General features: G+C 47.7%; 2 protein-coding genes across 2 annotated transcripts; one reads left to right on the top strand and one right to left on the bottom strand.

Moving 5' to 3' along the window:
- Positions 1 to 5,368: 5,368 nt before the first annotated feature.
- On the top strand, positions 5,369 to 8,698 carry LOC120689308. The gene is made up of 2 exons (XM_039971606.1): positions 5,369 to 7,702; positions 8,318 to 8,698. Exons 1-2 carry the CDS (start codon positions 5,369 to 5,371, stop codon positions 8,696 to 8,698), a joined length of 2,715 nt encoding a protein of 904 aa, XP_039827540.1.
- Positions 8,699 to 18,199: 9,501 nt separating this feature from the next.
- LOC120691779 (putative disease resistance protein RGA3) lies at positions 18,200 to 21,164 on the bottom strand. Its single transcript, XM_039974973.1, has 3 exons — positions 20,834 to 21,164; positions 19,767 to 20,180; positions 18,200 to 19,372 (listed from the first exon to the last, which is right to left on the bottom strand). The coding sequence occupies exons 2-3, from the start codon at positions 20,058 to 20,060 to the stop codon at positions 18,311 to 18,313; spliced, it is 1,356 nt and encodes a 451-aa protein (XP_039830907.1). The 5' UTR covers positions 20,061 to 20,180; positions 20,834 to 21,164; the 3' UTR covers positions 18,200 to 18,310.
- Between the last annotated feature and the right edge of the window lie 5,435 nt (positions 21,165 to 26,599).

Genomic DNA, 26,599 nt, shown 5'->3' with positions numbered 1-26,599 from the left:
GCGGTGGGGGCGACAGGTATGAGTGTGCCGGCAGTCGTCGGAGGAGAAAGTAAATAGTGGGTCGTTTATAGGCTGGGAGATATTAAACCATTCTTTTTACAATTGATCCTTTCTTTGAAAATTCTCTACATTTAGACCTCTAGGAGAATTATATTCAATTTTTTGGACCCCCAGGTTGGCGTCGTGACTCATGGCACCCCCAAATTGACGCAGCGCCCTACCTTGGTGTCGCGAGTCACGGCACTGAGGTCGCTCTACTCTACCCCGCAGCCGCGGCGCCCGGGCTCGCCGGTGAGGTTGGCGCTGGCATATGCCGTGCAGGAGCAGTTCGTCAGGCACCGCTGCAGGCATGCTTGACTGCTCTAGGCTGGTGTTGAAGTCCACCACCGCCCCGCGTCGTGTTGGGCACCTTGGCGTGCGGGAGCACCGCGAAGCCGTTGATGCGGTTGGCGTAGTCCAGCGGCGTGGACTGGGGCCGCTTACTAGTGGCCAAGTAGGCGGATGGCACGACGCGTAGCGCCACAGCGCCCAGAGCCCGTGACTGCTCCAGTGTCCACACGTGCTCTAGTCGGCAAAGTTCGTCGCCGAGATTCGATTAATGCGGGTGTTTATCCCGTGATTCGGTTAGCCACAAAGGCACACCTACATCCACGTTGTTGAAGCACTCACTAAGAGTATCACTTCTCGACAATCAAGTCTCTCCCGTGAACTCAATCACAGTCATCTTGAACCCGATTTCCACTAAGGAGCTTCTCCACAAAAGATGGGAGTCTCCACGTCCCCCGCACAAGGTCGTCCACGCCGCTCCACACCAAGTCGGAGGGTCATTGACGTTACCGGCGAGCCTCAAAGCTCAAAGGGGCCGTCACACCAAGATATTTTGTTGGTTCAACAGAGAACCACAGCACAAGGGCACAAAGTCTTGCTCTCTCACTCTCTAAAGAGCTAACCTAGCACAAAACACTCTCAAATGTGTGCTAAGGACTAAAAATATGATCACTAAGCTCTTGGATAGCTTGGAGATGTTCTTGGGTGTGGGTGTGATATTCCTGAACTCCAGCAATCTTCAAATGGCCGGGGGAACCCATATATATAGGCCACCAAGTGGAGAGAGCCGTTGGGAGCTGTTACCTAACTTTTCTGCGTGGCGTCGGATAGACCGACGGTGGGGCACCAGTTCATCCGGTCACTCTGCGCCCTGAGATAGCCGTTGAGTCTTCTGACAGCTGACGTAGGTGTCACCGGATAAACCGATCCTTGGCCGTTGGTTTATCCGGTGGGCGTCAGAGTATCCGGTGCTGAAGGAATCTTCAGCTGTAGCCTGACGTCATTACTCCGACGCTTTACACTAGTGCCCGTCGGATCATCCGGTGCTGAAGATTTTGCTTCAGCGCGCTTGACATGCTCTCTGGTACATCCTCCGGTGATTGCTCCGACGTTCCATCTAGGCACAGTCGGATCATCCGGTGCCACTGGGTCTTCTCCACTTGGCCTCCCACCAGTGCAGCAAATTGCACCGACGCCTATGCGTTGGTTTATCTGATGCCAACCGGATACTCCGGTGCTCCTGCATCGGTTCATCCGGTGCTACTGGTTTCTGCATAACTCGTCCATTTCAATCTTTCTTTGAGTTCTTTCTTCGTGTTTTGCTTTGCTTGGCCTTTTTGCTTCATCCCTGGGATCTATAATTATTCACTTGATAAACTCATTAGTCCCATTGATTGCGGTGTCACTCAATCACCAAAATCACAAAACAATGGCCTAATGGGGCCATGTTCCTTACAATCTCTCCCTTTTTGGTGATTGATGACAATACAATCAAAGCAATTATAAATTTTACAAAAAATGATAAATTGTACCACTTACACTTGCTTGGATGCTTACCATCATCCAATATTGGCTTGGCCTCCCCCTAAAGCCATTATTACCCCTTTGTTTCTCCCCCTTTGGAATCAAAGTTGTTCCCCCTTTGGGTGATACTCATTTTTACCTTGCTTTGATCCAAACTTCTCCCCCTTTGAAATCAAATCACCTAAAAAGACTTGTCAAAACAATATAACTCAAAGGGAAAAGTTAGTAGCCTAGGGAGTTAGTTCCATGAAGCATGATTCAATTGTATGATATCAATGAAGATACCAATTGAGCGATTACTAAGGTGGATCACAAAACATGAGACTTGCATGATATGAGCTAAGCTTTCCACAAGTGTGTGCACGAATTGTTGATGTGAAAATCAAGTGCACAACTAGACATTTGAATTAGAAAGCTTAAATCATATCATGCACGGGTATAGCTCTACAATAATAAAGAATTGACAAAGATACTACTTGAATGAGTTTTAGAACCTTGCATGCCTCCGGTGGTAATAGTTACCTTGCATGTACCAAGATGAAAGTTTTGAAGTGAAGAACATATGGTACACCAATATGAGCAAATGTATGAGCACATAGCCTATGAACTTAGATATGGAAATTTAAGTTCAATAGAGCATGACTCAATATGCATGAAAGCACACTACTTTATCTAATCACTCTTGTAGAGTAGTCAATTCACATTGAAAGTGAATAATATTCTCTTAGAGTGTTAACTCCGAAAAGAGACTACAAAAGATAAACTTGAAAATATGTTAGTCTCAAAATCACAAACTGTTGGGGATTGGACCTTCGGGAGTACACCCGGAGGGTAATCCCTGCCTCAAAAACATCTCCTAACCCGTCTGCAGGACCACGGTGTTGGGTAACAAGAGCGCCCGAAAGGTGCTCGGTGCCAATCAAGACACCAGGGAGCGAGAAGCCCACCTTCGGACCCGAAGGTACCTACGAAGCACCAAAGATGGGCACCTTCGGGAAGCCGAAGGTGACGAAAGATCGTGCCTTCGGGTGGCCGAGGGTGATGATCGACGACTCGGAAGCACAAGCCCATAGACCAAGACCTGCGAAGCTTCGGGAAGACCACCTTCGGGTGACCGAAGGTGGCGACTGACCACTCGGAAGCACAGGATCGAAGACGAGAACCTTCGGAGATGCTCCGAAGGACACGATGACCTTCGACGGGTATAAGCGTGCGTGTAAAATGTGAATACGTGAGAAGATCGGATTTGTACACCTCGCACCGTGAGAAGGTCGGACTTGTACACCTCGCACCTTGTAATTTTACCCCGAAACCGGCTGTAAGTGAGCTATAAATGAGTTGGAGGGGGGCAATTTAAAAAAACCTAGCCGAGGGCTAGAGGTATAAATAGCCCCCCCTCTCCACAGTGTAAAGGATTGAATTTTCCTGGCTATTACTGGAGAATTTAGTTCCTACTCTCATTGTCATTTTTATACTGTTCATGCTCCCTGATTGGGCATCTAAGAAGCTAAGATCCCAACAGCGGCGCCCACCGTTCCAGCTCGAAAGACAACCCTTGATGGCCCCAGCGAAGAAAAAAGCCACCGCCGGCACCACAAGCACCTCCACTGAGCCTGGCCGTATCCTCGACAGCTCTCAAACGCAGCACGAAGGAGCCAACCCACGAATTGAAGACATCACCAACGGAGCTGCTCTTCATGGAGATCCGGTTGATGATAATGAAAACACCGAAGCTCATCAAACCCAATCCACGGAGCTCACAGAAGCAGCACTCAAGCTCAAGGCCCTTGAAATGAAGAAAAGGAACATCTAAGCTCAGCTTGCCACCAAAAAGAGGGCACTGGACCAGGCAAACAAGCTAGCCGAGGCCAGGCGCAGACTAGCAGAAATGGAGGAAGAAGTTGAGAATTTGCAGAGGGCATATCAGGAAATGCCCGAAGGCTCCTCCCAGCAAGAAAACCGCGTCGTCCTCCAGACAATCTTCGCTCACAATGAAGACCGAAGGCCACCGCCGGTCAACCTCCCATTTGACCTGACTTCGCCTCTCTCAGTCGTTCTACAGCGAACTTCATGGCCGCTAGGCTACAAGCCCACACAACTCCCCAAGTACAATGCAACAACTGATCCAACCCTGTTCCTCATGGCCTACGAAGCAACCATCGCTTCGGCCGGAGGTGACGACTCAACCATGACCAAGTCCTTCGCCATGGCTTGTGAAGGCTCTGTGGCCAACTGGTACTCTTACCTTCCCCCACAATCAATCAACAACTGGTACCAGCTGAAAGGAAGGCTCCTCCAGGACTTTCAGAGTTTCAGAAGGCTGAATACCAACACTGTGAAAGACTTCAAGTGCTCACAGCACGACCGTGAGCCTCTCTATGACTACTTCTGGAGGTTCGTTCAGAAGAAGGCTCAAATCCCAAACTTTCTAGAGAAGGATGCGATCGAGAAATGCATCGAAGGTCTTCTGCCCGGCCAGCTTGCTCCTCATCTCACTAGAGAGCCCCCGAGGACCCTGGAGGAGCTATATACAGAAGCAGAGAAGTACGCCAAGTCAGACGCCGACCATCGCTGAAGGTTCGAGCAAAGAAGAATCATGCGTCAGGCTGAAAAATACAGCCAGCAAACATGGCAACAAGAGAAGCAGCCAGCTCAGCAGCTCATCTTACCCCTGGAACCCTTGCAAGATGATGAGGATCAGTTAACCTTCGACCCCTTCATGATCCCCCCTGAGCCGGAACCTCAACGATCAAATGACAAGCAACCTTCGTCCGGAGCACGGGGCAGAGGTCGTGGCAGAGGAAGGGGCCGAAGTCGTGGACCTCCGCGTGACCCCAAAAAATTCTTCTACCACTTCCACGGGTCTGACTCTGACCATAGAACAAACCAGTGCCCGGAGAAGAAGAAGACCCTCGACAGAATGGAGTCCGAGAAAAAAGCCAAGCTAGTTGGGCACACTACATGCCCTCAGACTCCACAAGCTCCTCAACAAATACAGTACACACAACCTTCGTTCGTTCCACCCCCAACATTTACAAAAGCATACCGCCCACCCATGTTCAACTACAACTACCACAACTGGCAGCCGCAGCCAAACCCTCAGACACAACCCAGTCAACCCACCACCCAAGCTCAACCAACTCAAGAGCAACTACCACCACCCCCAGCCCACCCACCAAAACAAGAAAACCAAAACACAAACAGCCAACCCGCGGCACTACCCTCCTTCGGGATGATCATACCCATCTCCGGAGGTTCCACCCTGGACTTCGAAAACAAGAGACAGCGCAGAGACTACTTCAAGCAAGTCCATTGCATCATCTCCGAAGGTCCAACCAAGAGAACCCAGTGGTCACACTCTCCGATCACCTTCTCCGAAGAAGATGTCAACCTCATCAGCTACCCACATACAGATGCTCTTGTCATCGAGGCAAACATTCAGAGCTGGAGGATCGGCAAGATACTAGTTGACACTGGCAGTTCTGCAGACATCATCTTTTCCGACACCTTCGATAAGATGGGTATAGAACGAAGCCTGCTTCAGCCTTCGGATATCCCTTTAATGGGATTTGGAGGAAAGAGAGTGAATGCAATCGGCAAATTGCCACTCCCCGTGTCCTTCGGAGACACGGCCAACGCAAGAACAGAGCACATCACCTTTGATGTGGTAGAAATGCCCTACCCATACCGCGCAATCTTAGGAAGGGGGACAATCAACAAGTTCGAAGCTATCGTTCATCAACTATACTTGTGCATGAAGATGCCAGCTCCCGCGGGGGTCATCACCGTCCGCGGGGACCAGCAACTTGAGCGGGACATTGAGCGGGGATACACCCCAGGCCAGAAAAATGTCCACAACCTTCGGACTGAATCCAAGTCCGTTACCTTCAAAGAGCAGCAAAGGGACAGCGAGAAAGCAACCTTCGAAGAAGACTGTGAAGTCAAGAAGGTCCCCCTCGATGTACATCTACCCGACAAAATGGTGACTATCAATGCAACCCTCGAGCCCGAAGAAGAGAAAGAACTTCTCGAGTTCCTCCGCAAGAATCAAGATGTTTTTGCATGGTCTGCCAGCGACCTTCGGGGAGTCAGTAGAGACATCATTGAGCATCGCCTGGACATCAACCCAAACATCAAGCCGAAGAAGCAGAAGCTTCGCAAAATGGCAGATGAAAAAGTCGCAGCAGTCAAGGCCGAAGTCCAGAGACTGCTAGATGCAAATGTCATTAGAGAAGTCAAGTGCCCAACATGGCTGGCAAACACCGTGCCGGTCAAAAAGAAGAATGGCAAATGGCGCAAGTGCATCGATTTCACTGACCTCAATAAAGCCTGCTCAAAGGATGACTTCCCGCTGCCAAGAATCGACAGAGTCGTTGATGACACAGCAAACAGTCAACTAATGTCTCTGCTGGATTGCTTCTCCGGATACCATCAGATATGGATGAGAAAGGAAGATGAAGAGAAAACAAGCTTCATAACACCATTCGACACCTACTGCTTCGTGAGGATGCCCGAAGGATTAAAGAATGCAGGACAGTCTTTTTCAAGAATGTCCTCCGTGGTCTTAGAATACCAACTTAGAAGGAATGTCCTGGCTTATGTTGATGATATTGTAGTAACCAGTTCAATAAGAAGCAACCATGTGGCAGACATGGCCGAAACCTTCGCAAGCCTAAGAAAAGCAGGACTGTCTTTGAACCCCAACAAGTGCATCTTTGGAGTCCACAAAGGAAAAGTGATAGGATGCCTAGTGTCCACCAAAGGCATCGAAGTAAACCCCGACAAAGTAAAAACTCTTTGGAACATGGAGGAGCCAAAGTCCATCAGGGACGTACAGAAACTCACAGGGCGAATAGCAGCCCTAAACAGATTCATCCCTCGCTCTGCAGACCGAAGCCTACCATTCTTTAAGGTCCTTCGCAACGCAAACAAATTCGAGTGGGGCCATGAGCAAAGCAAAGCCCTTCAGGGACTCAAAAACCATCTCCAGAACATGGTCAAAATGACCTCACCCAACACGAAGGACGTGTTGCTCCTGTACATCGCAGCATCATACTCCGCTGTCAGTGCAACACTAGTCCTCGAGAGAGAAATTGGGGTAAAGAAGCAGCAGCTACCTGTTTACTTCGTATCCGAAGCTCTTGCAGCCTTGAAGCTCCTGTACTCAGAGCTAGAGAAAATTGCATACACAGTAGTCATGTCTTCTCGGAAGCTTCGGCACTACTTCGAAGCTCACAAGATAATCGTGGTCACAGATCAACCTCTGCATGATTTGTTCAGTAACAAAGAGGCCTCAGCTAGAATTGCCAAATGGGCTTCAGAACTCTCGGAGTTCTACATAGACTTCGAGAGAAGAACAGCCATCAAATCACAAGTATTGGCATACTTCATTGCCGACTGGACATCCCCAACCTTCAAGGAGGAACCTTCGACTGAAACCTGGATCGTGCACTGCGACGGGGCTTGGTGCAACGACGGAGTGGGCATTGCTGCAATCATAGAGTCTCCTTCGGGAGCAAAAACAAGATACGCAGCACGACTAACCTTCGGCAACCTCGAATCATCTACCAACAACACCACCGAGTACGAAGCCTTGCTCCTGGGCCTTCGCAAAATGAAAGCCCTTGGCCATCAAAACTTCATAGTCAAAACAGATTCGAAGGTCATCAGAGACCACATCGAAAAGGACTCGGAGGCAAGAAAACCAGAGCTTATAGAGTACCTCGATGCCGTCAGATCCATGGAGAAGTATTTCAAGGGCTTCGACATCGTTCATATCCCGAGACACATGAACGACGAAGCCGACAAACTGGCAAAGGCAGCATCAAGAAAGGAGCAGTTACCCTCGGATGTATTTTTCGAAGAAATCACAGAACATTCGGTCAAGCCGAAGAAAGAAAAACAAGTCTCAGTCATCTCAGCCGAAGATTGGAGAACACCTATAAATGAAGTACCTTCGAGGAAACATCGAGCTGCCAAATGAGAAAGAGGAAAAGAAAATGTTCCAGAGAGCGAGGCGCTATGTTATATCCGAGGGAGAGTTGTTCAAGTCAGGTGTAACCAGCCCATGGTTGAAGTGCATATCGACAACCGAGGGAATCGAGCTCCTCAAGGAAATTCACTCCGGGTTTTGCGGATCCCACATTGGCTTCAGACAACTTGTCTCCAAAGCCTTCAGGCAAGGATTCTTCTGGCCAACAGCGCTGAAGGACGCTCAGCACATAGTGAAAACATGCCAAGCATGCCAAATGATGGGCCCGAATTCACAAAACCTTCGGAGCCAACTCAGCTGATACCTCCAACCTGGCCTCTTCAAAGATGGGGAATTGACCTAGTGGGACCCCTACCCACGGCTCAGGGCAATTACAAGTACGCAACAGTTGTTGTTGAGTACTTTACAAAGTGGATAGAAGCCAAGCCACTCATCAACATCACATCAGAAACAATCAGAAAATTCTTTTGGCAGAACATCGTCTGCAGGTTCGGGGTCCCAAGGGAGATCACTGTCGATAACAGCAAACAATTTGATTCACAGCTCCTCAGAGAATTCTGTTACAGTTTGGGCACGAAGGTAATCTTTGCCTCGGTGTACCACCCACAATCCAACGGGGCCGTTGAAAGGGCCAATGGCATCATATTCGGCAGCGTCAAGAAGTGCCTATTTGATCAGAAAAAGGGCAAATGGGCCGATGAACTCCCAAAGATCATTTGGTCCCACAACACCTCAGAATCAAGAATCACCAAGTTCACCCCATTCAGGCTACTGTACGGTGCCGAAGCAATGAAACCAGAGGAGCTTAAAAATCGAAGCCTAAGGGTGACTCACCAAGTTGAGGCCACACCCTAGGATGACAAAGACCTCATAGAGCTAGACATCCTACAAGCTTCAGAAAACCTAGACAAATATCAACAAGAAACCACGAAGTGGAGAGACAATAAAATCGTGAAAAATGGCATCACAGTCGGAGATTGTGTACTAAAAAGGAAGCCAAATGCCGAAACCTCCGGCAAACTTCAACCCAAGTGGGAAGGGCCATTCCTAGTAATCAAGAGCAACAGGCCAGAGTCATACCACCTATCCGACGCCGAAGGCAATGAGCTGCAGCATCCTTGGAATGCGGACAGCCTCAAAAAGTATTACATATAAACCTGTAAAAAGGCCGCATCGCGAACCTATAAGCGATTGCGGACCTTCGCATTTATTTTCAGTTATTTTTACATTGCAAACGGGCCGAACTCTTTTCCTCACAAGGGGAAACTCCACACAGGAGGTGAGATTTTTGACGAGGCGGACCCATTGTAAACAATTTCAATGCAATGAATTTCCCCAAACAAAGTGTCACCTTCGCCTAAGCAGCCCAAGTGGCAAGCTTCGGCAAGCAACTACATGCTGCACAAAACAGTGAGTTAGCAAAGTATGCAGAATCCGCAAACTTTGCATACTTATCCAAAGGCACAATAAGTGCAAACAAAACGCCAAGGGGCTTTGACCTTTCAAAAGGTCCGAACCAAAAAACCTTCGGCAAAAAAGGCACAATAAGTGCAAATCGAGCGCCAAGGGGTTTCGACGTTTCAAAAGGTCCGAACCAAAAAACCTTCGGCAAAAAAGGCACAATAAGTGTAAATCGAACGCCAAGGGGCTTCGACCTTTCAAAAGATCCGAACCAAAAAAACCTTCGGCAAAAAAGGCACAATAAGTGCAAATCGAACGCCAAGGGGCTTCGACCTTTCAAAAGGTCCGAACCCAAAAACCTTCGGCAAAAAAGGCACAATAAGTGCAAACAAATCGCCAAGGGGCTTCGACCTTCAAAAAGGTCCGAATCAAAAAACCTTCGGCACAAAAGGCACAATAAGTGCAAAACAAACGCCAAGGGGCTTCGACCTTCAAAAAGGCCCGAACTAAAAGACCTTCGGCACAAAAGGCACAATAAGTGCAAAACAAATGCCAAGGGGCTTCGACCTTCAAAAAGGTCCGAACCAAAAGACCTTTGGCAATAAAGTCACAAAATGTGCAAAAAGAACGCCAAGGGGCTTCGGCCTTCTAAAGGTCTGAACCAAAAAACCTTCGGCACTGAAGACACGAAATTCGCAAAAATAACGCCAAGAAACTTCAACCTTCGGCAAAAAAGGGGGGTTTCGACTTTCAGGATGAACCGAACCAAAAGACCTTCGACAAAAAACCAAAAGAAAAATACGCTCGGAAAGATCGAAACATGGATGCCAGAAAGGGGGAGACGTTTTTCTTCCAAACCCCTCGGCATCAATTACTCGACCCACAAAACAAAAAGAACAAAACCCCCCGAAGGCAACAGCGCGCAAGAAAGGGGGGAGACGTTTTCTCAAAAATCCGAAATTTCCTCGCGTTGCCTCGGTGGTAAACAAATAGTCTATCAAAGTTCCACAAAAGAGAACTCACCTTACTACACAAACTGCCTCCGGGCAACAACTCGTTAGGAAGGGGGGAGACGTTTTTCCCAATACAAAACCCTAACGAGCGTTGTCTAAAAAGGGTGCACAAAACACAACAACCCGAAGGAGACGATTTTCTTAAGACCCCTGGCACACCCCACAAAAAAGCACCTCGAAGGATGCACATCACAAGGCATCCCAAAGGATGCACAAAAACAGTACCTCGAAGGATGCACATCACAAGGCACCTCGAAGGATGCACATCACAAGGCACCTCGAAGGGTGCACAAAACACAGCATCTCAAAGGATGCATTCAAAGAATAATCTTAAAGGATGCCCGAACAAAGGCATCTCGAAGGATGCACACAGAGAGGGAGCCCGAAGGACGCGCAACAAGAAGCCCCGGGAAAAACAATCTCGAGAGTACATACACATCGAGAAGCAACGCGAAGTTAACATACGAACGAAAGGAAAAAATATTACAATGAATCACGTCAGGACCAGCACAAGTATTCTGCAACGCTGCATCCGGGACGAGCAAGGCTGAAAGCCTCCCAGCTCATTGATACCCTAGCGTTGTTCACGTCCTGCAGTATGGGAATATTTGCAAACAAGTTCTGAAGCCCCCAAAACAAACCCCTACAAGCTAATCTTTACACCTGAGCTCTCGGCGATCCGTCCGATTCGCGTCCCGAAGGAGACCTGCTCGCTTCGTGTGTCCCTTCGACCCCCGAAGGTTGATCAGGATTTAATTCCTGCAAAAATAACAAAGTTTTACCACGAGAAAACCAAAAACCGAAAAAAAACTCAGAGCCATCTGAAACGAAGCTTACCCCTGTCACAGCAGCTGCGAGGGTCCTAACAGCGACCTTCCCCGAAGGCTCCCAGAAACGCTCGAAGTATGCAATCTTGACATTCTGAATCCTGTCAACCTCTTCGGACAAACCCTCGTAGGGAACGTACTGAAAGTCCCCTTCGATCTTAGAAAGGTCGACGGCGCCAGCACGGAGAAGGTTCCCAACAAGCCCCTCGAAGGAGACGGACGCCGCGTTATCATTCGCAACGCTCATCACCTCCCCGAGACCCTCGAACTCCGATAGCAACTAGTCCAAACGTTGAAAGAAAACTTGGGGACCGTCGGCCGGCTCAGGCAAGGGCAAAGGCTCCGCTCCAAGGGCAGCAAGAGCCTTCTTGTACTCTTGGTACACCGCGTCGGCCCGAGCGGAATCCTCCGAGAAAACCCCCTCGAGCTCCGCCACCCTAGTTTGAATCGCCTCCAACTCACTAACCTTATCCTTAAGAGCTTTCTTCTCATTGGCGTCATCCTCTACCGTCTTCCGAAGGTTTTCAAGAACCCTCTCGTTGTCCCTCGCTGCAGCCTCCAACCTGGTACACTTCCCCTTCAATTGTGTGTTCTCATCCCTCAGAGCGAGAACTTCCGCCTCAGCCCGCCGTAGCTTCTCCGATAGGCTCAGCTTCTCAGTGGCGCTCTTGACCCGAAGGCCCGCGTCCTCCTTGGCCTTCTGCATCAAAATACGGCTAGCGTGGGCAAGCTTCTTGCTCAAGTCGGCCACGATGAATGCAGCATCTGAGGTGGACGTTTCTGCCACGGCTGCATTAAACTCTGAATCAAACAAAATATCACCTTCGAGAACAACAAAAAGTGAACAAAAGCCAAACACAATCCGACCCCGCCTTACCCTTCTCAGGGGGAAGAATCCCAGTCGTTCCAGGCCCACGCATCACCGCCAAAAGTTGCTTCATCGACGCAGACACAGCTGCAGAGGAAATAAAAAGAGGGACCCTCTAAGATCACAAAAAAACCAAGGGCTGTCAAAACCAAGGAAACAAAGCTTACCGGCTTCATCGAAGCTCAACCCCTCCAGAACCTCCACCTCCATATCCGAAGGTAGAGCCGAGGCTCCGCCTGGGAAATCCCCGCCCCTGAGAGAGAGCAGCGTCTCACCAATCGCGATCTCCCCCTCCTCGGCACCCGCCGCAAGGGAAGGTGTGGCGACCGCCGTCGTCGGCGCTGCATCCTTCGGGACACCAATCACAGGCCGAGTAGGCCTAGGCTCAAGCGGCTTCGGAATGTCCGCAGGCTTGGCCCCAGTCTTGACAAGACTCTGAATCCTCCGGCGTTTCGTTGTACCTTCGGAGGAACAGTGAAGGTTAATCAGAGCTCTTGCCACCTCAACCCGACGGCCGGAACCAAAAAACATGGTCCCGTACTCATCGCTGAGATCATAACGGGATCTTCAAAGCCTCCCCTCGGGAACTACAATCTCCCCGCCCACCGTCCCCATGAGCTCTTCCATAAATGAGGGCGTACCACTGTCGCCCGAAGAAACCTCCTCATCCTGCGCCTTCCTCTTGGCGCTCTCAGCCCTCGCAACAGAAACCTTAGTGCTCGAAGGTTTCCGACCGCGCCCGCGACCTCGCGTGCCAACAACCCCGGAGCTCCCCACCTCCTCCACCTTAGCCTTACCTCTGGACTTCGACCCAGGAACCTCAGAACCAACGTTCCCCGGCGGAGTCATTCTTGGAACAGCGTTCGCCGGCACCGGCCGAGCCTCGTAGGCCACGCCCATCTCAGCCAAACACTGGTTCAACCGAAGGTTACCGCCGCACACCTCCACCAAAGAATGATACTCCTTTTTGTTCCAAGGACCTAGTATCTCCGCAGCCTGCCGCTCCAGCTCACCCACAAATAACTTCGTCATTGGAACCTTCGGGCCTCCGAAGCCCAAAAACCGGAGAAGTCACTTCATACTTCAAACCAGCAAAGCGCTTGCGCTCGAACCTCGACAGAGACCAGCCAACAGCCAAAGGCCAAACCTTCGCAGCCAGAAATTCCTCGACAGCATCCCTGCTACCACAAACTTGGCAAGCCGTCATGAAGGCTTCCAGACACGATTTGAAACCCGGCCCACGCTTGCTGAAGGCAGGCTGATAGACGTGATCGAACATCTCAATGTCCGAAGCCAGCAGATACTTCTCCTCGACAGAACCTTCGGGATCAGGGAAGCCAATCTTGGCGTAAAACCAGTATCCCAACCAGTTCTCCTCCCACTTGTTCTTGTAAGCCGTCGAGAGCATAACCTTCACTAGGCCGGTCCTTTTGTTCGGCTTGCGAGGAACGAAGGTGCAACAGCCGTTCTGAACCTCGCTAAGCTCGGCATCATCATCTACATAGACCTTACGAGACTGGCAGTGCAGCTGAAAAAGCCTACAAAAGGCATCCACAGTCACTTCCCCTCCGAAGGTCCGTACCACCCACAGAAACTTGGACAAAGCAACAATCCCATTCGGGGTAAAGTGGTGCAGCTTCACATTGAACGGCTCCAAAAGCTTCGGCACGATTGGATCCATCGGAAGTCTAAGCCCCGCTGTAAAAAAGTCCTTAAAAACCACAACCTCGCCGGTCTCCGGTACAGGAATCACTTCCGCCCCTGGAGGGCGACAAACACCTTCGGCGAAATAGCCTTTCGAAATGTAGAAATCTATCGTGCTCTGAGAAACGACAAATGGCTCGAAAAGCAAAGTCTTACGTTTCTCCAGAGCCATCAGTTCCGACACGTCTGCAGACACCGCCGAAAGGCCCTCGCTGGACTGCTGCTACTGAGACGACTGTGAAGCACCCGCCTCTCCTTCGGGAGCCGGACCAGAGTCTGCGCGAACCACCCTCTTAATGAATGCCATATCTACAAAAAATGAAGAAAGGCAAATTAGAAAAAAGGGCTCAAACGAACCTTCGATCAACCTCGTTGTCTGCTTAGTGCGAGCCATGTGCCTCAAAGCTACTTACACCGAGAAGAACGACTAGCTTGATCACGCACGAAAGCGGAACCTTCAGAAGAAGCGCTTTATAGCGAAAAGCGCCGAAGGTAAGCAAAGTACGAGAGGGCACGGGTTTTACCCCCCCTGCTCCGCTTATATGGGCGGGGAAAAGCAACAGTACCAACGGTAAAATCGAGGAGTCAAACGCCCAAGCGGCGCAATCAGAGCCTGACACGTACGCAAACAAAACCGACCGTTGCAGCCGACGGTTCGGGAGACGTTTTTCCTCGGGATCTTCCCGAAGGTTACACGCAATCTTCTTCATTGACAAGGGTTCGGACCGTCGGCTTCGGACCTCGCAATCTGTTGGGGATTGGACCTTCGGGAGTACACCCGGAGGGTAATCTCTGCCTCAAAAATATCTCCTAACCCGTCTGCAGGGCCACGGTGTTGGGTAACAAGAGCGCCCGAAGGGTGCTCGGTGCCAATCAAGACACCAGGGAGCGAGAAGCCCACCTTCGGACCCGAAGGTACCTGCGAAGCACCGAAGATGGGCACCTTTGGGAAGCCGAAGGTGACGAAAGATCGTGCCTTCGGGTGGCCGAGGGTGATGATCGACGACTCGGAAGCACAAGCCCATGGACCAAGACCTGCGAAGCTTCGGGAAGACCACCTTCGGGTGACCGAAGGTGGCGACTGACCACTCGGAAGCACAGGATCGAAGATGAGTACCTTCGGAGATGCTCCGAAGGACACGATGACCTTCAACGGGTATAAGCGTGCGTGTAAAACGTGAATACGTGAGAATGTCGGATTTGTACACCTCGCACCGTGAGAAGGTCGGACGTGTACACCTCGCACCTTGTAATTTTACTCCGAAACCGGCTGTAAGTGAGCTGTAAATGAGTTGGAAGGGGGCAATTTAGGAAAACCTGGCCGAGGGCTAGAGGTATAAATAGCCCCCCTCTCCACAATGTAAAGGATTGAATTTTCCTGGCTATTACTGGAGAATTTAGTTCCTACTCTCATTGCCATTTTCATATTGTTCATGCTCCCTGTTTGGGCATCTAAGAAGCTAAGATCCCAACACAAACCATAGGATGAACTCTCCCTAAATGTGTGCATTTAGTATTTGAATTACTAATAATATATGCACATTATTTTTGACAATAATAAGAAATTTACCCTTTAGCTTGTGCTCATGGTACAAAAATGAAATACATACCTCATGAAGTCCATGTACCATAAAATGTAATCTTGTGTAGCTTTCTACACACTCATCAAACCATGTAGGTTGCATCAACTATACATACTTGCATATCACAAAACCAGATGTAACAATCATAAATCTGATAGCATAGCTTGATTTTTATTTGATCTCAAGCATGAACTTCAGCAGCGGTAGAGGCTTACTCCTCAGGTGGTCGAAGAGATGATCATTGATGTAGCGCGCCGTCTCCGGGCCTTCATGCCCATCATAAACGCCGGCGAATGTGCCTTGGAGGCTGGGGTCCGTTGCGCTGAGCGGCCCTGATTCCACCTGGCTTTGGTCCTCCAGCTGGTTGTTGGCCTGGACCACGGCCATGGAGAACTTACCATCGACAACCTGCCCGCTGTCCTTGTACCACAGGAGCCCATCCTGGCGGCCGGCAGCATCCGATCCTCTCCGGGGGCGCCCAGCCGGGGACGGGAGCTTGACTGTTGGTGTGGACTGCTGCCCATTCTGGGAGGAGGAATTACGCCTTCTGTCAGATCATATTATAGTGACCACGTTCACTCTGATGTCGATCTAACTTGCACTTGTAGGGCGAAAAATGCCTACTATGTAACTTGAGTTTCATATTGCAAATACAAAAGCGGTTAAACATCACCACATTTGTTGTAAAATTTTTCTCTTGTTTCTGGGTAAATGAATGTGGTAAACCATACTCACTCTGTTCATCTTCGTAAGGCATATTGCGTTTGGTTAGATCAAATCTTTGATCAACCATTACTCTATTAATAAATGATTTTTTAGGCATAAAAATTGGGATTATTAGATTCATATTCAAAAAATACTTACTCATATGATATTTAATAGGTGTAATTGGTCATAGCATTGTGCTATCAAAACAAAAAACGGAGGGAGTGACACTCATCTTTCAGAAAGACCAAGTATGCAGTTTGTATCTGACCTTTTAATATCTTGCTGTGTAGACAAGAAGCACTACTCCCTCTTTCTAAAAACAAGTTGATTTCTAGTTTTTTTTCTCGAAATCCAACTATCTTACCTTTGACTAATTGTATTAGACAACACCTACATCACCAAATAATTACACTATCAAAATATATTTGATGATACATCTAATATTACTGGTTCTGTCTTAAACATCGACACTATTTTCATATTTTTGTACCAGACTTTCATATTTATATATTTGTGTACCACTTGTGTTGTGTATCATATCGTGATCAAATTATACCATTACAGAATACAGAGTACCGGCGACTAGTTAGATGTGGCCTATCAGTATGTGAAGATCACAATATAATTGCACACATTTGCACAGGGTTTATTATATGGTTACTTACTAAAATTCTTCGGATCAGAATGATCTGGTAAAGGGTGGTCTTGCCTGACCTCTCTGTTTTTTTCAGAGGCATCTTCCTCCAAAGTATGCGAGTATGGTGATTTTCCCATTTGCAGTGGATTTGCCCTCTCTGAAGTGTGTACAGCCTTACCCTCCCTTGCTACATTTCTGACTTCTGTTAAGGACTGAATGTGTCGGGATAGGTAACTTTCAACATCCGAGTCATCTGTCAAGAGCAATTTGAGATTTGGTATCTTCAGCACAATGCTCGAAAATGTTTGAGGTGTGTCCGACGACAGTGAGAGCCGATAACCAGTAATATCTAACGAGCGGAGCCTCTCAAGCTTGGACTCGGGCAACTCAAGCAGAACATGTGCCAAGTTCAGATATTGCAAATTTACAAGCCCTACAATACATTCTGGCAACTGCTGAAGCTCAGAGCACCCTGATAAGTTTAAGAACCGAAGAAAATAAAGGTTACCAAAAGATTCTGGTAGTTTCTTGAGATTTGAACAACCTGAGAGGTTAAGGCCCTCTAAATTTGTTAGGTTACCCAATAAATGAGAGAAATGTTGAATCTCAGTGCAACTTGATAGATCCAGAAATCAAAGTTCATGGAGTGTGCAAAGAAATTCAGGTACGTTACCAACTCCAGAACAACGCGATAGGTTGAGATATTGTGGCATCTTGAGATCACAAAACGTGGGGGGCAAGTTTCGAAGTTTGTCACATCCTCCTAGGTTCAAAACTTCAAATATGTTAGCTTTTGATAAGAACCGATAAATGTGGGTAACTCCTCAACATAAGATTCTGAGAGATCCAATGCCTCAAGGTTTAGCAAACTGCTCATTTGGTTGGGTAATTCCCGAATCCTTAATCCAGAAGCATCGAGATACCTCAGAGGCTTCAAATGGCCAATTGAAGCTGGTAGTTCAACGATAGAACAACAAGTGAGATCTAAAACACGCAAATGGTTTAGTTTGGTGAGTGTATTTGAAATAAGCCTTGATGTTTCACAGTTTTTGAATGATACTGCCCTTGCCCTGGTGAGAAAATCTTTCAGGGCTGGCAAATGTGCAGTGTAATTATTCGCCACCACATAGCTGTAACTGATCTTTTCAGCTGAAGGGACAATTGACAGGTTGCCACCATCCAGAGTTACGAGGTCATTAGGAGCAACATATTTTGCAAATGCATGTACCAAGTTATGTACTTGGAATACCATGGTACTACTGGTGTGATTGGTTCCAGTAGCCTGACAAAACAAACACAATCTTGATCACATAATCTGTTTCCAAGAGCAACTTCTACAGGAATCTATATGTTTGAAAATATGAAAATAATCCATCCTTAAGAACAATGTGTGCTTCACAGCACACAACACATATCCGGTAGGTGACGTGCATGATTTAAAGATTACCAGCTTACTAGTGGTGTGTTGTTATTAATCCCTCCATTTCAAAATATAAGGCATTGTTGATTTATCATGGTCTCCAAAATTAAATCTGACTCTTAATTTTTCTTATACTACAATGTTTGAAATAAGCTTTGATGTCTCACAGTTTTTCTTATACTACAATGCAGTAACTTACTGAGGATATCTCTTGAATTTGAAGGAAGAATATTGACAAAAGTTCTTGAATGTACATATCTCCATGAATGTAAGCAGGTAAAGTCCCATGCTTCGACCCAACTATATCTAGTGCCATCCACTGTTGAATAACAGAATAAGTTTCTCCTTATCAATTCTTGACCCTTTGGAGAAAACCGACAAGTATGCAAAGCATAATTTTAAAGCCAAGGGCATAGTGTAATACATTTCACTGAATGGTGTCAGTACTTCAACTGCACTAGAAAACTTCCTCTCTAATTCCCATATATCCTTATCCCTAGCCCATAACCAGTCACTCTCACCCTTGTGACGAACCAATGAACCAAGAGAATATGCTACCGCCGGCATGCCTTCGCACTTTTTCACCATTTGCTTCCCAATTTCAGTGAGGTGTGTGCTTCCATCTCCGTTGTCAAATGCTCTTCGAGAAAATATCTCCCAGCAATCACCTTCGGATAAAGGACCCAGTTTATAAGGTGGAATAGTGTGAAACAGCTCTGCAGTTATTTCATTGGAAATGGTCATGAGGATTTTGGTGCCCTTGTTCTTACTAGTCAACATTTCCTTCAGTTCAGCAAGCTGGTTTTTATCTGTACTCAACAAGCCATCCAAGACAATCAAACAGCTTTTGTCATGAATAACTTCTTGAACGCGTTTCTTCATAAACTGCAAGTTATTTCGAATTTGGTCATTCCTGGTTACCTCTGAAACGGCAATATCTTCTGTTTGATTAACTTGCGAGATCATATCACTAGCAATTTTATTAAGCTCCAAATTCCTGTCCAAATGGATCCATATATGCAGATCAAAGTTCCACCCTTCTCCAGTCTGGTCATGAAAAATTAACCTTGCTAGAGTTGTCTTCCCCAAACCCGTAAGGCCAACAATCGGAATGATGGTTATCTTGTCTGCATCATGTTTCAAGAGCAAACTTTTTACATTTTCTCTGTCACTATCTCTTCCAATAATAGCACTTCCATGAAACACGTGGTGCTGATTAGATGGCTTATGATCGCATAAATTGTGCTGCATTAAACTGTATATGACAGAATCTTCAGTTGATAAATCTAGTTTTCTTCTGAGCATTTTCATTCTTTGCGCACTACTATTATGAAACACAAATGGAGCTGCTGAACAGAATGATGTTGCCTGGATTTTACATTCAGATTATTACACACAGAGATCTACCTTCTGGTGTTTATCATAATTTCTCAGAAAAATGCTAAATGACATCTAGGCATAATTTTACATCAAAGTTGCAGTAGCTCAGATGGATCATGCATAGGCATAGAAAGACGTTATAGCATCCAGAAACAGCTTTACTCAAGAAATCTCCAAAAAGTTAATTCCAGATTATTTTGTTTCAAAGGGAAAACAAGATAGAGAGACGTGGCAGGTGTTAGTGTTATACGGGAACTATATATACTATAAAAAATTACAAGCTGAAACGAAGTACTTTTTCATTGTCACTAAGAAGTTAACTGATTCACTGAACTAATTTCTAGTGAGCATCTCGATTCTTTTTCATGTAAATGTATCATACCGTTGCTAAGCAAGAGAAACCTTTTGGAGATCTGATGCCGCAAGGGTCTTCGAACTCATCCAGAAGATCTTCCATGTCATAAGCAATCTGCTTGATTTTCCTGATCCAATCCTTCGCCTCTGCAGGCATCTTGAAGTACTGCCTCTCCAGGTTTGCAAGCACATCTTGCAACCTCGACATAGTTCGGCCGACATGCGCCACGTCCTCAGCTGTGCTTGAGGGCAGCTCCAAATGGCGAGCATCTGAGGCCAGCCGGTGCCGGAGTCGATCCACGACGGCACCAGCGGTGGCCATAAGGCATGGCGACTTTGGTTTTGTCTCCTCTTTCCCCTCCCTTGAAGGGATGGCGTTTTGATGGAGCAGATCAAGGCGATTCCTCTCTGAATTCTGATGCTTGCTTGTGGCACCCCTATGCTAGATGCACACAATAGTTGCACACAGCTTTTTATCATTTAAATCATCTAAAAAATTAATTAGCAAACATTGTGATTAATCCACTGTTACGTGGCCTCATGCAACTTTTTCTTGGCTCCGCCAGCGAGCAAGATGAAGACTATCATTTACGCAAGTCGCACGTGAACACAAGCACTATTCAAACTGTTCTACAAGGATCGTTTGCATTTCCACCCATTGCGTAGCTCACTTCTTTCCCTTTGAACGATCTATTACTTCTAGCTACTTTGCTAGCAATACATGTCATCCTTGACTTATCTAAAAAAACATGTCATCCTTGAATTAAAGCTTTTGAAGTTACATGCTGAATTATCATGGAGTGGAAGACCATTGATGTTTTGCATCTGTTTAGGCATTAGGTGGAGTGGAATACTAGTAATCCATCCACTCGCAATAGGTGTTGTTTATTAGGACATTAAAACACCCCCTACCCATTACCACAGAAAATATATTTTCTAATTTCCACTAATCACAAGACAAACATCAATTCAGCACAAAATTTACCTAGAGAAAGACTAATCCGACTAAATTACCAATGCAAAGTCTCTCCTCTGTTGAGAAAGCAACACCCAAACGGCAGCATGAATCGTCGAATTACGAGAGGGGCACCTCACCTTGAGGAGCCACCGGTCGTCCTCGGCGTCGCCGGAAGCTTGCCTGCGGCGGTAGGCGGCGGGCCGGCGGCGCGCACCGGCGGTGGGTGGCGGCGCGGGCGCGCGGCGGCGGAGCGCTGCGGCAGCCACGCCAGCGCGCACCAGCAGTGGGTGTTGGCGCGGCGGGCTGGAGCGCGGAGGCGGAGCGCTGCGGCGGTGGGCGGCGCCGCGGCGGCGTGCTTGCACTAGGGTCAGCGGCGCCCACCCCGGCGCAGCCAGCAGTCGAGGCCGCGAGGCGAGGGGGTCAGCCCACCCCGGAGCTCCGCCACACGTCAATTCAAGCCCAAAAAAAAAGGGCAAATCCAGCCGGTACGAAACGTGTATTTTTAAAAGAGAATGGAAATCGTAATCTTCGTAAAAACTATTATTGTAAGAAAAAGTCGTCTAAATTTATTAAAAAAATTATAAATATAGATGATATGATGATACACAACTTTGTAAAATATCTTGCCAAACATGACTTTGGTTGTGAGATATAAAAATAATAAATTTTTAACAAATCATTTGGACACTTTTCTTTTCTGAAAATTGTTATTTTTATATCTCCCAAACGAAGTCGAGATTGGACAAGATATTTTAAAATATTGTGTATCATCATGTCATCTACATGAGTGATTTTTTTGTGAATTTAGACGATTTTTTTTGCCGTAGTTTGCACGAGTTTTCACGAAGATCGTGATTTCCACCCGATATGTTCCCTTTTAAAAATACAAAGTAAAAACAAAATACTACGTAGAAAACAGCAGCATCTTGTGTTGGAAAGTAAGAGGTTTTCACGTATTACCGTCTTCTTTTATGATAATACAATTGAATGCTCTCTTCAATATGGCTGGATATTTGGGTAGCCCGAAAATTTCGGGTCGGGTTTTTCAGGTTTTTGAAATTTCGGGTTTTGAGAACTGATACTCGAAATTTGTCCGAAATAATAGAAACTCGACATTTCAGGTACCCGAAAATTCGGATTCGGGTTACCCCAAACTACCCGAAGCCGCAGCCCTGCAGCCTACAGCAGGAGCGGCGGCGGTGGCTCGGTGAGGGCGCCCGCGGTGGCGGCTAGACCAGCGACACGGAGACCGGTGGGGGCGTCAACGGCGCGGAGGTGCCGACTGCACCACCGGCGGAGGCGGGGGCGTCGGGCCGTCGGGGATCCGGTGTGGATTTGCGCTGCAGCTCTGTCCTCCCGGTCCATCGTTCCCTCGACCAGAGCTGCGCTGGCGGCACCTGTACCGCCTCTCCCCGACCTGCACTGGCGGTCCGAAATGGAGCAGCGTCGCGGCATCTTGTACCGGCGGCCGGCGAGGGTGCAGGCGGGGCGGGGGCATCGAGCTGTCGGGGGGTGCAAGGAGGCGCCGCGGCCCGTGGAGACTGGTGGGGGCGCGGGGGCGTCGGCAGGCGGCGGGGGCAACTGCACCGGCGGCTGGCAAGAGGCGAGAGGCGGCTGGCAAGGGGCGAGAGGCGTCTGGCAGCGGCTGGCAGGGGGCGAGAGGCGTCTGGCGGCGGCGGATCGAGTGGGGGCGGGGGGCGTGTGGGGCTTGGGGGGCATGAGAGGGTTAGGGGTTAGGGTTAGTAAGATGGTGGACTGGGCTGGAAATATGAGTGGGCTAGATTGAAAGATATTTTTGGGTTGGCCTGCTATTCGGGTTTTTTTGGTAGTTCGGGTATCGTGGTCTGAAACCCGAATTACCCGTAATAATTTCGGGTACCGTGGGTTAGAACCCGAATTAGAGTTCGGATTTTTCGAGCTCGGGTTTTTCGGGTTCGGACTCGGGTTTTTCGGTACGGGTTTCAAGTATTATGCCCACCCATACTTTAACAGCACAGTTTCTACTTAATACAACAGTTCATCACAGCTGTGAAAATCAAACCCCCAATATCTAACAATAGCTCGCGTATATGATAGAAGGTAGAGATGAAGAAGTTTCATGGCACGACTGCTTCATGCCACTGTCGTATGTGCCTTCATGTTCTTTTATCCACGGACTACAGAGTGAGCAACCATCCTTTACCAAAAAAAAAAGATCTCATAAATGAATGTTGAGGTTTGGTTCTTGGACAGTCACCTAATATTTGTAAGCGAAACCACATTAATACATCGGCCATGTAAACTAAATCAGGCGAGTCATGGGAGAAAAATTATTTATTTATTATTAGTGGGAGGGTGCCTTGGTCAGTTTGACAAGATCTTGAGCACCTCGAGCATCTGTAGCTGTATTGGCTCCTTGTAAAATAATATCTTAAAATTCAGTTACCTAATCAGTTTTTTTATAAATCACCGCATTATACTTCACTTAGGTTCATACCTAAAACCCTGAAACTTAAATACCAAGGAGGCAGCCCTGTTGACTCCCATCCCTGAAACTAAATACCAAGGAGGCAGCCCTGTTGACTCCCATCTATGCTCTCGTTTTCCATCCCAAGCAACAATGACAAAACAAAAATGAAGAAAATTAAATATGAAACAATATATGAATGCATTAAACTGATAACATAATTATAGTTAAATATATTGATTAGGCTACCAAATTTGATTAGATAGTGGTATCATCAAACTTTTAGAAACACCAGAGGCAACTTACCTCCTGGCTTCCATTTTCTGAAGACCGCTCCCTGGTAAGTTCTCCAATAAAAATATGAGAACAGATGCAAACTCTGAGCGCTTGCTGTTCTGCAGTCATATAAATAGAGACATTACAATGGTACTCCCTCCGTCCCAAAATAAATGCAATTTTAGGACCAAACACATAAACCAATGCTAGGTGTAAAATTATAAAAATTCCCCTTATCTTTTGTGATGAATTGATGAGTTGTTAGTTGTCTTTTGTGGGAATCTTCCGGAATTGCCTTGTCTTTTGTGGTAGGTTGGTAAAAATTAGCAAATTTTTTGGTACAAATTTTGAATTCTATAGTTACATGGGACGGAGGAAGTAGATGACTATTGCCATACATATCTTGTTGTTAATAAATCAGTGTGTAGAAGAATAATACCTTATTGAACTCTCGGTGCGTTTCGGCTCTGATACCAGTTGTGACGGAACCGCCAAATTAAAACTCTAATTAAGCGTAATGGCCTTCATTTTAACACATCGGGCTCATTAGTTTAACGGCTTAATTTGGCGATCCTTTCTCAACCCACGTCCCGATCGAAACATCACCGATAGTCCCACGCGAAGGTGGGCGCAGATGGTACAAGCACGACACATACTTGGAAACACGACAAATATACATAATATTTTACCTAAAGTTTTACAAACCATGTGTGAATTAATACATAATTTATAAACTTTGCATTACTGAAATTTGGGTTCAACTAGAGGAAAGGGGGCCTACAACTAACAAAAGTGTGCCCTAGAGAGATCCCTAACTAAACGTCTGGCTCCACAACCTCCCATCCCTATGCATCCCGGTGGATGAACTTGGCGCAGCAGGGACAGAAGTCGACGTCTGCGTGTCCTGAAATAATTGTGAGAACAACCCTGAGTATACTAATACTCAGCAAGGTTTACCCGACCAGTGGGTATAACTTAGCCCACATATCTAGACATGCAAGGCTTTTGGCTGGTGGTTATTTTGTAGAAAAACAGCGACTAAAGTTATTTCCCACTTTCCTTATTTTAGCCTAAGTTCTATATAGATTAACATAATCTAATATTTGCATAACCAAATCTAGAGCCAACATAGTGGAACAATAAGTAATAATTCTTAGGTTCATCAATATGGTATAACTATATTTCCATCCCAACACTACGCTGCGACGCAATGACCAAGGTGCTCATATCCGAGAGCGACTGACGGCGAATCGATTCGATTTAACCTTGCAAGGTAGACCTAACCAACACGGCACGTATTTGCCCCGTCGGACTATACATGCCAACAATTCCCCTCCCCGCCTCGAACTACAGGAACCAGCCCAACGACATATGGGCAGCTGAGCTCAACGTGAGACCGCCAAAAGTAAACAATGCATCCCCATTTCTCTGCGACTACTCGACTACCCCAGGAGTTGGGTGCGGGTTCCTGTACTTTCGAAGCAAGGCAGTATTCGGCTTACCGGTTTCGACTATCTCCTACTCCCGGTATGCGGTTAGTACAGTTCAAACATGATCAGCAGGGCCAACAACGGCTCGGTCCTTAACCGACACAGGCGGAACTACACTTCTCCCGCCCGGTCTCAAGTTCTAACCTTTCTTTCATTTCAAGACTTCCACCCAAAAATTAGTAACTCATATCTGGAATTATAAACTATCCTATATCTCGCGAGTAACCAAGAATTACTCGTCTTCTACCGAACCCTATCTAGCATAGCATTGCTAACGTCTTATATATACTAGTACAACTCAAGGACACCTAGGGTTCATGCAACTAGGGTTTCAAACAACTCTTACACGTAATGCATAAGTAATAAATACATATATACAGGTGTCATATTTTAAATTAATAGGATGTGCATCTAGGCTTGCTTTGCGCCTGTTGCTCAACACTAGGATCAACCGAGCCTTGGGCCGGGTGCTCACACCTCTCCTCATGGGCTTGCGTCGGCTGCTCTTGTGGTGCCGCAATCACCTCAAATACGGAGCCCTCAGCTCGGATATGAAATAAATGAGTGCAGCTAAATAATGTAACTATTTTACTTCAACTGGAATGCCCTGCGGACTGTCCGCGCCCAAGTGGCGGACCGTCCGCCGTACTAGTCTACCGACCCACCCGAACCAAATACCTCTCTAGACAAACTTCAATCTATACGGTGGACTATCCGCTCACCCTTAGCGGACTGTCCGCAATACATCTACGCCAACCCACCAGAGACAACAACGTCTCTGGAACAATCTCTAATCCTACATGCGGACTGTCCGCCCCCCCCCCCCCCCCTTGGCGGACCGTCCGCAGTTCACGTGGCCAATCCACCAGAGATGGCAACGTCTCTGGACAAAGTCCTAGACACTACTACGGACTGTCCTCTCTCCAATAGCGGACTGTCCGCTCTCCAATAGCGGACTGTCCGCTCTCCAATAGCGGACCGTCCGTAGCTAAATTCTGCGAACTCCACCAGAGACATCGTCTCTGGACAAGTTTCAAGTTTCAACGGCGGACCGTCCGCTCTCCTATCGCGGACCGTCCGCAGTTCATTTCTGTTATCCCACCAGAGCCAACATCGTCTCTGGACAAAAACTATCTGACTTGCGGACTGTCCGCGCCTCCCAAGCGGACCGTCGCGACACCTAACTCTTGACCCGTGCCACAGGCGGCAGCGAATGCGGCGGCGACGGCGGCGGCCTTTCACCGGCGCCGGCGACACACCACGGAAGGGGAAAGAGACCGGAAAGCACAAGGAACTCACCACGAATCCATTTCCGCGGTCGGTTCGAGCGGAGGACGACCGGAGAGGCGGATCGATGGTGGAGCAAAACTTCGAGCAACTCCAATGGCGTCCGGCGGTGGTGGGGGAAAGATTCCGGCTGTGAGGAGCCGGTCTAGAGGTTTGGGAAGGTGGAGGGGGTGCCGAGGAAGGCTCCCGCGCGAGGAATCGAGGTTTGGTGGCCGGAGGAGGGAGATCGAAGGAAGGGGGGACGATGGCGCGGGAGCTCGAGCTCCGCTCGGCTCTGGACGAAGTGAGGAGGAAGAGAGAACTGACAAGTGGGTCCCACATCCATCCAGATAAATATCTGGGCGATGCCTGGCGGACTGTCCGCGAGGCAGGTGTCACATCCAAGCTGCCAGATAAAATACCTC

This window comes from Panicum virgatum, chromosome 9N (assembly GCF_016808335.1).
Source record: "Panicum virgatum strain AP13 chromosome 9N, P.virgatum_v5, whole genome shotgun sequence".
Classification (NCBI taxonomy): Eukaryota; Viridiplantae; Streptophyta; class Magnoliopsida; order Poales; family Poaceae; genus Panicum; species Panicum virgatum.
The sequence above is the reverse complement of the archived record's forward strand: the minus strand, read 5'-3'. Positions and strand labels throughout refer to the sequence as shown.

Coding starts and splice junctions, on each gene's coding strand:
- LOC120691779 (XM_039974973.1), bottom strand. CDS start 20,060: ATGGCCACCGCTGGTGCCGTCGTGGATCGACTCCGGCACCGGCTGGCC. Junction 19,373..19,766: donor GTTTCTCTTGCTTAGCAACG/GTATGATACATT, acceptor TGTAAAATCCAG/GCAACATCATTCTGTTCAGC.
- LOC120689308 (XM_039971606.1), top strand. CDS start 5,369: ATGGGTATAGAACGAAGCCTGCTTCAGCCTTCGGATATCCCTTTAATG. Junction 7,703..8,317: donor AGGAGCAGTTACCCTCGGAT/GTATTTTTCGAA, acceptor TTCTTTTGGCAG/AACATCGTCTGCAGGTTCGG.